Consider the following 15,219-nt stretch of genomic DNA (forward strand, 5'->3'; position numbering starts at 1 on the left):
TAGAAAGTTAACAAAAATAGATACTATCTTGCTACCATGGAAAGGAAAACACCTATTTGTGGAAAATCACCCTGATTAACTCTTTAGTCATATCACAGTTTACCTATTTGCGTATGGTTTTGCCTACACCTAGTGACCTGCTTTTTGAATTGTATGAACAAAAAATATCCAACTTTATTTGGAATGGCAAGCCAGACAAAATTAAAAGGGCCTATTCATATAACGAATATGAATTCGGAGGGCATAAATCATTAAATATTAAAGCATCTCACTAAAGGCATCAGTCAAACAAAAGTTATACTTAAATCTGAAATAGTTCTCTAGTAAATTAGTAAGAATGTCTCACCCCATGTTCAAGAATGGCCTCTTTCCTTTTATTCAGATTACAACTGCTCACTTTCGGTTATTAGAAAACGAAATCTCCAAAATATCATTATTTTTAAACAAGCCTTAGAAAGTTGGTTGCAATTTCAATTTAATCCACCTGAAAAGGCAGAACAAATATTACAACAAATATTGTGGGTAAACTCAAATATGCTAATTGATTTAAAAAAAAGTATTTTTCAATCAATTCTTTTTTAAAGGTATAATTTTTGTAAATTATATGATAAATAGGACTGGTGGAGTTATGCCATACATGCAGGTAACACAGACATATGGAAATGTCCGCTCTACCCAAAATTTCAACCAACAAATTGCAGCATTTCCACAAAAATGGAAGAGGCAAGTAGGAGGTGGAAAAGAAAGGAACTTGTCTGTCGGCCCTGCATTAAAGAACATAAATGGTTAAAGAAAATTGTGATGAATAAAAATATATACCAATTTCATTTAAGGACCAAAAAATTGACAGCTGTGCCATATAAATTGCAAAACAGTTGGAAAGAGATTTTGAATGTACCGATTCCATGGCACATGGTTTATGAATTGACACGCAAAACAACAGCTGATTCAGAACTTCTTGCAACCAATAGAATATTATATATATGGAGGATACAATCTTCCAAGCTCTGCAGATTTTGTTGCGAGGAGGCAGAGTCATTAGATCATTTATTTTGGTACTGTCCATATGTAGCTTGTTTTTCGTCACAGGTTCAGGAATGGCTGAAGAATTGCAACATTTACCTGGAGCTAACTCTGCAAATAGCACTGCTGGGTAATTTAAAAAGTCATAGTCAATCGATCAATAATATAATAATACTCTTAGCAAAACATTTTCTTTTATTTACAATATGTAAAATCTGAGAATAGAAAGGTTCAGAACTTTTGTGAACCATCACAGCGCGGTTGAAAAATATATGGAAAATAGAAATCAAACGGATGGTGTTCAGATATAGATGGGAGGGGTTGACTGGAGCTAAACGATGGCGCCGACGGAGATGGTAGCATCGCGACTAGCTCTTAGGAATCTCTGCAGTATTTTGTTTGTTTATGTACTATTTTTACATGATTAGCTCAGGAATTGTTTTGTGTCATTACATACAGCCGGGAAGAACTATTGGACATTAGAACGGCTGTAACTCACCAGAACTAATGCTGGCATTACGACCTCACTGCAGCAGATCATTTGATGCTCTCCCCAAAGCAATTTAACTTATTCCAGAGGCTGACCCAAAACAACACCGGCGGAGGAGAGATACTCGGGTCTTCTGGTCCAATTTAGGAAGAGTGCACATCACCCACCTAATATCCAATCTCTGGATAATAAAGTTGATAAGCTCAAGGTGAGTGTTGCTTTTCAGAGAGACACCAGACATTGTAACATACTCTGCTTCACGGAAACTCTCTCGAGACATACTGTCTGACTCTGTAAAGCCAGTTGGATTCTCAGTACATCGCGCCGACAGGAACAAACATCTCCCCGGGAAGCAGAAGGGTAGAGGTATGTTTTATGATTAATGACTTATGGTGTAACTGTGATAACATACAGGAACTCAAGTCCTTCTGTTCATCTGACTTAGAATATCTTCACAATCAAATGCCAACTTTACTATCTCCCGAGATAATTTTAGTCAATAATAGCCACAGTGGTCTATCTCCCCTCAAGCAGATACCATGACGGCCTTCAAAGAACTTCACTGGACTTTATGCAAACTGGAAACCACATATCCTGAGGCTGCATTTATTATAGCTGGGGATTTTAACAATGCAAATTTGAGGAAAAGGCTCCCGAAATTCTATCAACATATTGATTGTTGTAGTCACACTGCTAAAACTCTCAACTATTGTTATACTACCTTCTAGAAAGCATAAGGCACTCCCCCACCCCCCATTCGGGAAATTGGACCACGATTCCATCTTGCTCCTCCCCTACTATAGGCAGAAACTAAAACAGGAAGCACCCGTGGTAAGGACTATTCAACGCTGGTCTGACCAATCGGAATCCACGCTTCTAGATTGTTTTGATCACGCGGACTGGGATTAGTTCAGAGTAGCTTCAGAAAATAATATATACCGATACAGTGAATGAGTTTATCAGGAAGTACATGGGAGATGTTGTATCCCCTGTGACTATTAAAACCTAACCCAAACATAAACCGTGGATAGATGGGAGCATTCGCGCAAAACTGAAATGCACAAACCACAGCATTTAACCAAGGCAAGAAGAATATGAACTGGGAATATGGAAGAATACAAACAGTGTAGTTATTCCCTCTGCAAAGCAATCAAGCAGGCGAAATGTCGGTATAGGGACAAAGTTGAGTCCCAGTTCAACAGCTCAGACACGAGACGTATTTGGCAGGGTCTACAGACAATCACGGATTATAATAGGAAAAAGGACACTGACGTCTTGCTTCCAGACAGGCTGAACGTCTTCTTCGCTCGCTTTGAGGATATAATACAGTGCCACCGACATGGCCCGCTATCAAGGACTGTGGGCTCTCCTTCTCTGTGGCCGACGTGAGTAAGACATTTAAGCGTGTTAACCCTCGCAAGGCTGCCGGCCCAGATGGTATTCCTATCTGCATCCCAGAGCATGCGCAGACCAGCTGGCTGGTGTGTTTACAGATAAATTCAATCTCTCCCTATCCAAGTCTGTTGTACCTACATGATTCAAGATGGCCACCATCGTCCCTATATCTAAGAAAGCAAAGGTAATTGAACTAAATGACTATCACTCCATAGCACTCACCGTTGTCATCATGAAGTGCTTTGAGAGACTAGTTGAGGATCATATCACCTCCACCTTACCTGCCACCTTGGACCCACTTCAATTTGCTTACCGCCACCAATAGATCCACAGACGATACAATCGCCACAATACTGCACACTGCCCTGTCACATCTGGACAGGAGGCATATCTATGTCAGAACAATGTTCATTGACTATAGCTCTGCATTCAACACCATAGTACCCTCCAAGCTCATCATCAAGCTCGAGGTCCTGGGTCTGAACCCCGCCCTGTGCAACTGGGTCCTGGACTTCCTGATGGGTCGCCCCCACGTGGTGAAGGTAGGAAACAACACCTCTTTGCTGATCCTCAACATTGGAGCCTCACAAGGGTGCGTGTTCAGCCCCCTCCTGTACTCCCTGTTCACCCATGACTGCGTGGCCAAGCACGCCTCCAACTCAATGTCTAGTTTGAGAAACAGACACCTCACAAGTCCTCAACTGGCAGCTTCATTAAATAGTACCTGCAAAACACCAGTCTCAACGTCAACAGTGAAGAGTTGACTCCGGGATGCTGGCCTTCTAGGCAGAGTATAACAGAAAAAGCCATATCTCAGACTGGCCAATAAAAATAAAAGATTAAGATGGGCAAAAGCACACAGACACTGGACAGAGGAACTCTGCCTAGGCCAGCATCCCAGAGTCACCTCTTCACTGTTGACATTGAGAGTAGTGTTTTTTACAAGTACTATTTAATTAAGCTGCCAGTTGAGGACATGTGAGGTGTCTGTTTCTCAAACTAGACACTCTAATGTATTGTTCCTCTTGCTCAGTTGTGTACCGGGGCCTCCCACTCCTCTTTCTATTCTGGTTAGTGCCAGTTTGCACTGTTCTGTGAAGGGAGTAGTACACAGCGTTGTATGAGATCTTCAGTTTCTTGGTAATTTCTCGCATGGAATAGCCTTAATTTCTCAGAACAAAAATAGACTGATGAGTTTCAGAAGAAAGGGCTTTGTTTCTGGCCATTTTGACCCTGCAATCAAACCCACAAATACTGATGCTCCAGATACTCAACTAGTCTAAAGAAGGCCAGTTTTATTGCTTTTTTAATCAGGACGACAGTTTTCAGCTGTGCTAACATCATTGCAAAAGGGTTTTCTAATGATCAATTAGCCTTTTAAAATTATAAACTTGGATTATCTAACACAACGTGCCATTGGAACACAGGTGTGATGGTTGCTGATAATGGGCCGATGCAGATATTCCATTAAAACTCTGCAGTTTCCAGCTACAATAGTCATTTACTACATCAACAATATCTACACTGTATTTCGGATCAGTTTGATGTTATTTTAATGGACAAAAAAGGTGCTATTCTTTCAAAAATAAGGACATTTCTAAGTGACCCCAAACTTTTGTAAGGTAGTGTATATATTTTCTATACAAAGTACCACTCAAAAGTTTAGACACCTACTCATTCAAGGGTTTTCCTTTATTTTTTTAAAACTATTTTCTTCATTGTAGAATAATAGTGAAGGCATCACATCTATAAAATAACACATATGGAATCATGTAGTAACCAAAAAAAGTGTTAAACAAATCAAAATATATATTATATTTGAGATTCTTCAAAAAGCCACAGCTTTGCACAGTCTTGGCATTCTCCCAACCAGCTTCATGAGGTAGTCACCTGGAATACATTTCAATTAACAGGTGTGCCTTCTTAAAAGTTCATTTGTGGACTTTCTTTCTTAATGTGTTTGAGCCAATCAGTTGTGTTGTGACAAGGTAGGGGTGGTATACATAAGATAGCCCCCCCCAAAAAAAAAAGTATTGACTCAGGGGTGTGAATACTTATGGAAGTGAGTTCTATATTTAATTTTCAATAACTTTGCACAATTTTCTAAAAACATGTTTTCACTTTGTCAGTATGGGGCATTGTGTTTAGATGCGTGAGGGAATAATAATAATTGAATCCGTTTTGAATTCAGGCTTTAACACAACAAAATATGGAATAAGTTCAAGGGTATGAATACTTTCTGAAGGCACTGTATACAAGGTGACAATTGTTTTTCCAGTCTCTGAAAGACTACAACTCCTGTGGTGCAGGGCCTCCTGATCTGGACCTGTCCCTCCCCCAATACAGGCTTTGTTGAAAGGGAGGCACCCAACACAAAATCCTTTGTGAAAAACAAATTACTGACCAGACCGCAATGGCTTCAAATGATTCCTCTCAACACAAATTTGACGAGGGAGTATTTTTTGATATTCTATTGACATTCAAATTATTGTTCTGTTTACTAACTTAGGTAGGTAGCTAGTCTAGTTAGCTAAGTTAGCTAAACAGCTACCGGTAGCCATATCTATGACTGAAAAGAGAAGTGGTTTTTACAAATCGGAGATCTATTTTATCTTGATTGTAAAACGTATATATTTTTTTTCATAGAAATTGCTACTGAACAGCAAGCTACTAACATTACAACCAGCTACCTAAAGCTAGGTTTACCAGTAAATGTTAGCCTGCTAGTTTGCCTGGTGCCTGCTAACTTGCTATGTGGCAGCCTCGCATTTATAACCTGTTAGCAAACATGTGTAACATCAACAACTGTAAATAATTTTACTAGCTAGCTATGTAACATAATTGACAAAGGTTGACATTGAAATGCATTCACTATCATAATCATAACCAATCTAAAAACTATAAGCATGACACGTGAGAGGATTCCAAACAGATGTAAATAACAATTATAGGCTTTCCAGCCAGCTAGGTTAACTAACAGTGAGGAGAAACAATAATGCAATAATTTACAGTTGTAAATATTTTTTTGTCTAAGAGACAATACCATGTGGTACCTGGGCTTCTTCCTGGAGTGGATTCTAGATAGAGAGAAACACAATTCCTTTGCCTGTGCGTTTTCATTGGAGCAAAACTGTATCCCTCTCAATAGATTGGACATTATGCTATATTTCAAGCAATAGATGACAAGAGGAGCTGAATGGCAGTTTAATCATGACAACACCCCTCCAATCATTTGCTGATCAACAAATGTCTGCACTTTACACCTCAGACATATATTCCCTGCACTTTACTACATTGATCATACTGTATTTTCTTCCTGAATGTTTCTTTGTGAATGGCAATTTCATCATGACCATCTCTAACATCATCTGCTGATCACCCAGTTCTCATTTTGAGTTAGCATTAAATAGTGCACATTCACCTGTATTTTAGAAATTGACAAATCTTTTTGGAATGTCTAAAGGCCATTTTATACTCTGGTGGTGGAATATCTGTAAACATGAAAAAAAAAAAAAGTCTCTGCGACTGTCGCAATGGACGTGGTTACCGGACTGCCACAGCAACCAGACCAAATCCTCCTGAGACCAGATGATGCAGTAGTTCTAAAATTGTCACATAGAATGACCTACTTTTATTTCATCACACTGTGGCAGTAACCTATTAAGGTAAGCTCGCCATTAGCTTGTAAATAATGATGATGTGGGTTTATTTACCTGTAATAATGAATCAAAAGTAACTGAAGTCTAGACGTTTAGACACTAGCTAGCAACAAACCAAAATATTGTTTAGAAAATTGCTTTTAGTTGCCTGGCTTGATTGGTTGACATTTACTGAACATATTTTTAAACAAATGTGTTTAATCTCTATTATTAAAATAGAGAAAGTATGCTATTTGGAGCACCGGACTGCTGATGTCATGCAGAGGCTGTCATTTTGTGTTTATACTTTTTCAGAACGACAACGACAAGTTTGATGTCGGACGACAATAGAATGTTCATGATGTTGCTACGACAATTGTCTACAGGCATGTCAATATACGGACTGTAAACAAGCTTTAACATCTGTTTGATGCTATAAAGCCCTGTATATCTTAAATACAAATATTCTGTGAATCCATAAAGGCAGACACATTTTTAAGATTAATAGAAAATATCTGTATTTATTTTATGGTGGTTCTACATTGTCTTATGTTGAGCCACACTGTCCTTCATCCGGCTTCGGTACACTGGCAATGGTGTTTGGCATGGTGGGCTGGGGAAGCTGAGACTCTTTGTGCTTGTGGTGAATGGTCTTGTCCTGTCTGCGGCGTACAGCCAGCTGGATAAGACTCTGCCAGAAGTGGTGAGTGCGGGGCTCGTAGACCTTCTTAAACACCAACTGTTTGGATCTCTTGCAGAGGATTTGCTGGTACTGCACGTCTCCTGGAAAGACATGGTTGTGGTGTTAGCATTTTACACTCATTTGGGGGAAGGGACGTAGGGCACTGCTTTATTGATAAAAGTGTCAACTGAATGGGACCTAAGTGTTTAGAGACAGGCTAGTGTATTGTTTGGGATAATGAGGGACATTGGGAGCTGCATTTGAGAGGAAAGGCTGCAATAGGTCTGAAAATTCTTAGGAGGGCAGTTCTGATTGAGGAGAAATGGCACCTCAATAGCTCTCATACACAACACTACCTTTTCTGTCTCTAAACACAACCCTGCACAACCCAAAAAAAACTCCCTCATCTCAAAGACCTGTTTCTAAACTTCCCCCAGCCCATTGACTTTGACAGATCATTCTTGTCAATAGTTGCCCTTGGCAGGGAGATTTTTGTAGTAATGTTTTTGTATTGTGTTTTTTGAGAATCTGCAGAGAGAAGAATGTGGTGGTTGTGTCTTGATTTTATACCTTTCAGTGTCCCTAGGTGGTTTCTGTCCCACAGTCTTGTGGTGCTCTATAACTGCAAGGTGTGTCCGCTCCCTCATGCTCGTGTGTATTTCAGCAGGACTTGAGGATAACCGGAGGTTTACAAAGAGAAAAGGTAAAAAGAGAAAAGGAGTAGACTAAATTGATTACATGGTCTGGGAGGTACTCTGTGGTCCTACATCTAACCCTATAACACAAATCCATACAAACACGACAAAATTAATGTTGCTTACTGTAAATTGAGCTATCTTAGCCTTCAACTCGTAAATATTTTTGCCAACTTACCTTCACCTTGTGGAGAGCCAGCGGTTGGAAAATCATCCTGGTGGATTCTGTACCACATAAAACAAAATACATACCAATACACAATTAAACCACACCACTAATTGCATTGATCTGTATTAGACTGGCAAGCTTAGCACACCTAACATGGACATTTTAATATTGTCAGCTTGCTGTTAGCTAGTTAGCATCACTAAATTGGCAGCAAGATGTCTAGCCAGCTGAGAACCAACAAGCAAACCAACCATAGACAATTGATACACATCAATCATTGCTAACAACACACAAACAGAGAGTTAGCTATGTTGGCAATTCTATTTTTAGTAACAAGTGTTTTTCAGAAAATTCTGGCTACAAGATTCAGATACTCTTATTTGCAAACGTTAGCTTGCTTACATTAACGTTAGTCAAATATGTTTAATCTGCTGAAGGTAGCTACCAGTCTAGAAGTGACTAGCATTGCTTAGGCTAAATGGTTTGAGAGTTGTACAGTGGGGCAAAAAATTATTTAGTCAGCCACCAATTGTGCAAGTTCTCCCACTTAAAAAGATGATAGAGGCCTGTAATTTTCATCATAGGTATGCCTTAACTATGACAGACAAAATGAGAAACAAAATCCAGAAAATCACATTGTAGGATTTTTAATTAATTTATTTGCAAATTATGGTGGAAAATAAGTATTTGGTCACCTACAAACAAGCAAGATTTCTGGCTCTCACAGACCTGTAACCTCTTCTTTAAGAGGCTCCTCTGTCCTCCACTCATTACCTGTATTAATGGCACCTGTTTGAACTTGTTATCAGTATAAAAGACACCTGTCCAGAACCTCAAACAGTCACACTCCAAACTTCACAATGGCCAAGACCAAAGAGCTGTCAAAGGACACCAGAAACAAAATTGTAGACCTGCACCAGGCTGGGAAGACTGAATCTGCAATAGGTAAGCAGCTTGGTTTGAAGAAATCAACTGTGGGAGCAATTATTAGGAAATGGAAGACATACAAGACCACTGATAATCTCCCTCGATCTGGGGCTCCACGCAAGATTTCCCCCCGTGGGGTCAAAATGATCACAAGATCGGTGAGCAAAAATCCCAGAACCACACAGGGGGACCTAGTGAATGACCTGCAGAGAGCTGGGACCAAAGTAACAAAGCCTACCATCAGTAACACACTACGCCGCCAGGGACTCAAATCCTGCAGTGCCAGACGTGTCCCCCTGCTTAAGCCAGTACATGTCCAGGCTCGTCTGAAGTTTGCCAGAGAGCATTTGGATGATCCAGAAGAAGATTGGGAGAATGTCATATGGTCAGATGAAACCAAAATATTACTTTTTGGTAACAACTCAACTCGTCGTGTTTGGAAGACAAAGAATGCTGAGTTGCATCCAAAGAACACCATACCTACTGTGAAGCATGGGGATGGAAACAACATCAGGGCTGTTTTTCTGCAAAGGGACCAGGACGACTGATCCGTGTAAAGGAAAGAATGAATGGGGCCATGTATCGTGAGATTTTAAGGGAAAACCTCCTTCCATCAGCAAGGGCATTGAAAATGAAACGTGACAGTGATCCCAAACACACCGCCCGGGTAACGAAGGAGTGGCTTCGTAAGAAGCATTTCAAGGTCCTGCAGTGGCCTAGCCAGTCTCCAGATCTCAACCCCATAGAAAATCTTTGGAGGGAGTTGAAAGTCCGTGTTGCCCAGCAACAGCCCCAAAACATCACTGCTCTAGAGGAGATCTGCATGGAGGAATGGGCCAAAATACCAGCAACAGTGTGTGAAAACCTTGTGAAGACTTACAGAAAACGTTTGACCTCTGTCATTGCCAACAAAGGGTATATAACAAAGTATTGAGATCAACTTTTGTTATTGACCAAATACTTATTTTCCACCATAATTTGCAAATAAATTCATTAAAAATCCTACAATGTGATTTTCTGGATTTTTTTTCTCATTTTGTCGTCTGTCATAGTTGAAGTGTACCTATGATGCAAATTACAGGCCTCTCTCATCTTTTTAAGTGGGAGAACTTGCACAATTGGTGGCTGACTAAATACGTTTTTGCCCCACTGTATGTATCCAAAAGATAGCTATGCGATTTAACTGATGGCTTTCAGAGTTCAATACAGTACTGTAGCGAGCGAGCTAGCTAATTTAGTCCAGCTAGGCTATCAAGCTAGCTAATGGTAGGTTACCTTAAATTGAGAATCTTCTGTTTTGTTGTGAAGGAAAAAAAGCTGGCGTCGAAATGAATTCCCCATCAATTCAGCCTTAATCAATCCCTCTGATAATCTTTGGTCACCGTAAACATCATTCCTCATAGCCACAAGCCACTGGATGCATCAGGGTAAATCTCTGGTAGGTAGAACGGACTCATTTTTAATTACAACAGCACACCACACTGGTATGATGACAAACGTTATCATACGTTTCCCCAAGAAATCTGGTATAGAGAAGTACTGAGATTACTGTGTGTTGTTCTTCCGAAGTAACAACACCATCTAAATCCACGTTTGTGGGCACGCCCCATCTACCTAGCGGAGCGGTATCTGCATTCGCTATGAATGTCGGACTTTGTGGTTCCATATGAGCAGACAAATACACAGGAAGTCAAAACTTCCTGACTACCAGTGAAATGCTTGTGGTATGGATCATTGTTTATGTTTATGACAAAAACGTAATGTTGTTAACATAGTAATGACTATATGCAGAGCCAGGGTGAAATGTCCCTTTACGTTAAACATGAATTCAAACTGGATAAGGTAAGGGACAGGGTTAAAACAGAAAACATTTAAACGAGTGCCTAGCACCGGGATTGAACCCGCGATCCTTGGAGTCGTAGCGTGGTTTAAGCCATTCCTCTATGGTAATGGGTGCTTACGTTGCCCCTAGTGACCGGTATTGAAGGCATCTCCTGACATCCTGGGGACCCCGACACATGTTGAATACTGAAGTGGATTTGGTGTGACCTGGCTGCTCTAAATACAGAGGATTAGACATAACGCATTATGAGACATTGCCTGCTTCCCCACAGTGAGTTGTCTAGTCCATCCTGGTCCAACCTGAGCTGCATGCTGTGTCCCAGGAGAGCAGAGCTTCACCACTGTATAAAGGAGCTCCACACTGTAGCACCAGCCACATGCTGCCTCTGCTCCCTCTGCCCTCATCCCCAGCCCAGCCTCTCTCCTCCTCTCCCCTACCCATGCATCTCTTTACCTCCCTCTGTCTCTCCCCCTGTTTCTCTCTCTCCCCTTCCTCCACGGTTCATCTAAAGAACAAGGAGGAAGGGTGTCTGTACACGCACTAGGCACACACCATCCATCCCTTTAACACACTGCAGAGACACAAAACAGAGAGAGCGCCGCCCATCCTGCAACCATGCTAGTACTGCACACAGCACCCTGCCTGACACACACACACCAGGGGAGTAAAGGGGGTATAGAGGGAGAGATACTTAGGGTGAATTACGATAGAGTGAAAAAGGGGAGCAATAGTGATAGATACTTGGTATGAATAAAGATGGAGAGGGAGAGAAAAAAGGAGGGTGATAAGTATAGCTATATAGGGTGGTTAATAATGAAGGAGATAGGGTAGAGAGAACAGGCGCACAATAACTATAGGTAGGCCTACATACAGTACAGTGGATAAAGATGATGGAAAGATACCCATACAGAGACTGCTTTTAGAAGGCTCTATTGTTGAGTTTACATGTGTTTTGTAACAAATTGGGAGGATTCAATCTGGTAGATGAAGTGTACTGACCATCCATTCATTGTGAAGTCTCTGTAGAGCATCCTCTTGCCCACCTCCTTCCTCTGTACTCTCCTGGGGAACTCCAGATGGGTGAACTCTCCACCCAATAGGTGAGGCTGCATGAAGCCCTGCACACAGACAGAAAAGGTTACATTACATTAGGTAGGCTATGTTCAGACAGGGCCATCTATGCCCTGACAGCAAAGGCAATCTGTCAGACATTTCTAAAATATCCTTGAAGCTCAAAAGACAAATCAACAAGGGAGTCTCGTGATATTGTATAGAATCACACACTGTAACCTTTCATGCAGAGTCCAAGGTATCCTGACTTATAATCACAGCTAGCTATATATTATAAATGTAAATGACCGGTGTCCATGAAAAAAGGTGAGCCACGGTTCTCTTCTCACCAGGAACTGTAGCCGTTGTCTCTCTGACTCTGGAGTGAACTCTGTGGACATGGGTATGACCTTCCCGTCCCTTATAATGATCGCCCTGGGGATACGCACACACACACACACACACACACACACACACACACACACACACACACACACACACAAAATAAAGATAATAAAGGTCCAAACAATTAAAAAATAATCAGAATGGTGCAAATCCCCAATTGAGGTACATTCTGCCAGAAAATAAACATCAAAAGAAAATATGACTTTATTTAACGTTTATTTAACGAGGCAAGTCAGTTTCCCTAGCAGCCAACCTGCTTGAACCAAACCCTTGTAATCATAGTAAAATACACAAATACAAACCCCTCTTCTCTTAAGGAAGCATTGACTTTTTTTTACAGTATAATAAAGTCAATTTTATGGTATTGTACTGTGTCATTACCCAGTACTTGCTTTGCTACGGTATTTATATTACAGTAGGTGTACTGTAATATTAAATACTTAATTTTACTTGCCACTGAGCTGCCTGTAAATTGCTGTCAAATTCATGGTAACCCCTTTACAGTGTGCATGTAGGCAGTATATAGTATATAGTACAGTATATACCTGGATTTGACTGGTTTCACTGAGCATAATATTATGTTCACTCCTGGGTGTGTAGAGTACAGTGTCAGTGGACCCGAGGTATTTAGACATACTGTAACTGCCAGGCTTCTCCACACATACTCTCTCATTTACAACACAATATATTATGGTGCATTCATTACTTAAGGGTACAATTAATAATGTACACACAGATTTTCTTTCAGCAGGGGATGGCAAATGTAGCCAAAATGCATGAACATTTTATTATGTAGAACCACCTGAAATAAAACTGATGCATGCATCTGCACTGTAGTGCACTCATTCGCGCCACTGTTCACTATGTTTGCTAAACATATGCAGTACCAGTCAAAAGTTTGGACACACCTACTCATTCAAGGGTTTTCCTTTATTTTTACTATTTTCTAAATTGTGGAATAATAGTGAAGACATCAAAACTATGAAATAACACATATGGAATCATGTAGTAACCAAAAAAGTGTTAAACAAATCAAAATATATATTATATAAGTAGCAACCCTTTGCCTTGATGACAGCTTTGCACTAAGTCTTGTTATTCTCTCAACCAGCTTCATGAGCTAGTCACCTGGAATACATTTCAATTAACAGGTGTGGCATGTTAAAAGTTAATTCGTGGAATTACTTTCCTTCTTAATGCGTTTGAGCCAATCGATTGTGTTGTGACAAGGTAGGGGTGGTATACAGAAGATAGCCCTATTTGGTAAAAGACCAAGTCCATATTATGGCAAGAACAGCTCAAATAAGCAAGGAGTTACTTTAAGACATGAAGGTCAATCAATTCTGGAAAATTTAAAGAACTTTGAAAGTTTCTTCAAGTGCAACAAAAACCATCAAGCACTATGATGAAACTGGCTCTCACGAGGACTGCCAATTACCTCTGCTGCAGAAGATAAGTTCATTAGAGTTAACTGCACCTCAGATTGGAGCCCAAATAAAATGCTTCACAGAGTTCAAGTAACAGACACATCTCAACATCAACTGTCCAGAGGAGACTGAGTGAATCAGGTCTTCATGTTTGAATTGCTGCAACAAAAAAAAAAACACTACTAAAGGACACCGATAATAAGAAGAGATTTGCTTGGGCCAAGAAACACGAGCAATGGACATTAGACTGGTGGAAATCTGTCATTTGGTCCGATGAGTCCAAATTTGAGATTTTTGGTTCCAACCAACGTTTCTTTGTGAGATCAAGAGAAGGTGAACGGATGATCTCCGCATGTATGGTTCCCACTGTGAAGCATGGAGGAGGAGGTGTGATGGTGCTTTGCTGATGACACTATCTGTGATTTATTAGAATTCAAAGCACACTTAACCAGCACTGATGCTACAGCATTCTGCAGTGATACGCCATTCCACCTGGTTTGCGCTTAGTGGGACTATAATTTGTTTTTCAACAGGACAATGACCCAACACACCTCCAGGCTGTGTAAGGGCTATTTGACCAAGAAGGAGAGTGATGGAGTGCTGCATCAGATGACCTGGTCTCCATAATCACCCAACCTCAATCCAATTGAGATGGTTTGAGATGAGTTGGACTGCAGAGTGAAGGAAAAACAGCCAACAAGTTCTCAGCATATGTGGAAACTCCTTCAAGAATGTTGGAAAAGCATTCCAGGTGAAGCTGGTTGAGAGAATGCCACTCATGGATATCATTTTTATGTCTCTTTGTGCAGTTTGAAGGAAGTTGAAGGTTGTTTTGTGAGCCAATGCTACATAGCGTTGGAAAAATGACTGGAAGTCTACAGAAACAGCTAACTTCCTTCAAACTGCATGCAGAGACATGAACATGGTATCCATGAATTAATCTGACTCTGGGTAAATAGAAACAAAATATTGTACTAACCCATTAAAGTCTAAGTGTCCATATATATTTTCATAGATTTTTTTAACTGGTAGTGAGGACCTTCAGATGAGTCTTGTGAGGCCTGTGGGCATTAGCGTGTAGCCCAAACTGTTTTGGACCCAAGACGCTTGTGGGGGTGAGATTCTCACCTTTAGTCCAAACCGTTCGGACACAACAGACGATTTTGTAAGAAGACAGATTTTTGGGATGTCTCATGGTCTGACAAACACTGCTCTAGCGCTGTCACAGATCCATGGATTGAGACTCATCCAATCCGAAAAAAAAATCAAATATCTCCAGCTTAAACTGAGAGATTTTTTGTGGATTTTTGTATTATGCTAATTCGAATTCCATGGGGGCGAGTACATTGACCTTAATTGCCAAAATCTCACACTTATCCCTTTAAAAAGAGCCTCTTGGAAGAAATATTAACAAAATTTAAAAAATGAATATAGGGGAAACACTGACATGTTAGATTAGCCTAGCATACCACCAA

The 15,219-nt window shown here is 40.4% G+C and overlaps 1 protein-coding gene across 1 annotated transcript in view; it reads right to left on the reverse strand.

Annotated features, from left to right (window-relative positions):
* Positions 1-15,219, reverse strand: part of LOC118366101 (protein phosphatase 1H-like) — a 54,613-nt gene that overhangs the window by 11,666 nt on the left and 27,728 nt on the right. The window contains exons 5-6 of the mRNA XM_052491733.1: positions 12,263-12,347; positions 11,862-11,980 (exon numbers count right to left, since the gene is read on the reverse strand). Coding sequence (XP_052347693.1) covers positions 11,862-11,980; positions 12,263-12,347 — 204 coding nt within the window. The remainder of the gene's footprint in view (positions 1-11,861; positions 11,981-12,262; positions 12,348-15,219) is intronic.

Source organism: Oncorhynchus keta, chromosome 33 (assembly GCF_023373465.1).
Source record: "Oncorhynchus keta strain PuntledgeMale-10-30-2019 chromosome 33, Oket_V2, whole genome shotgun sequence".
Classification (NCBI taxonomy): domain Eukaryota; kingdom Metazoa; phylum Chordata; class Actinopteri; order Salmoniformes; family Salmonidae; genus Oncorhynchus; species Oncorhynchus keta.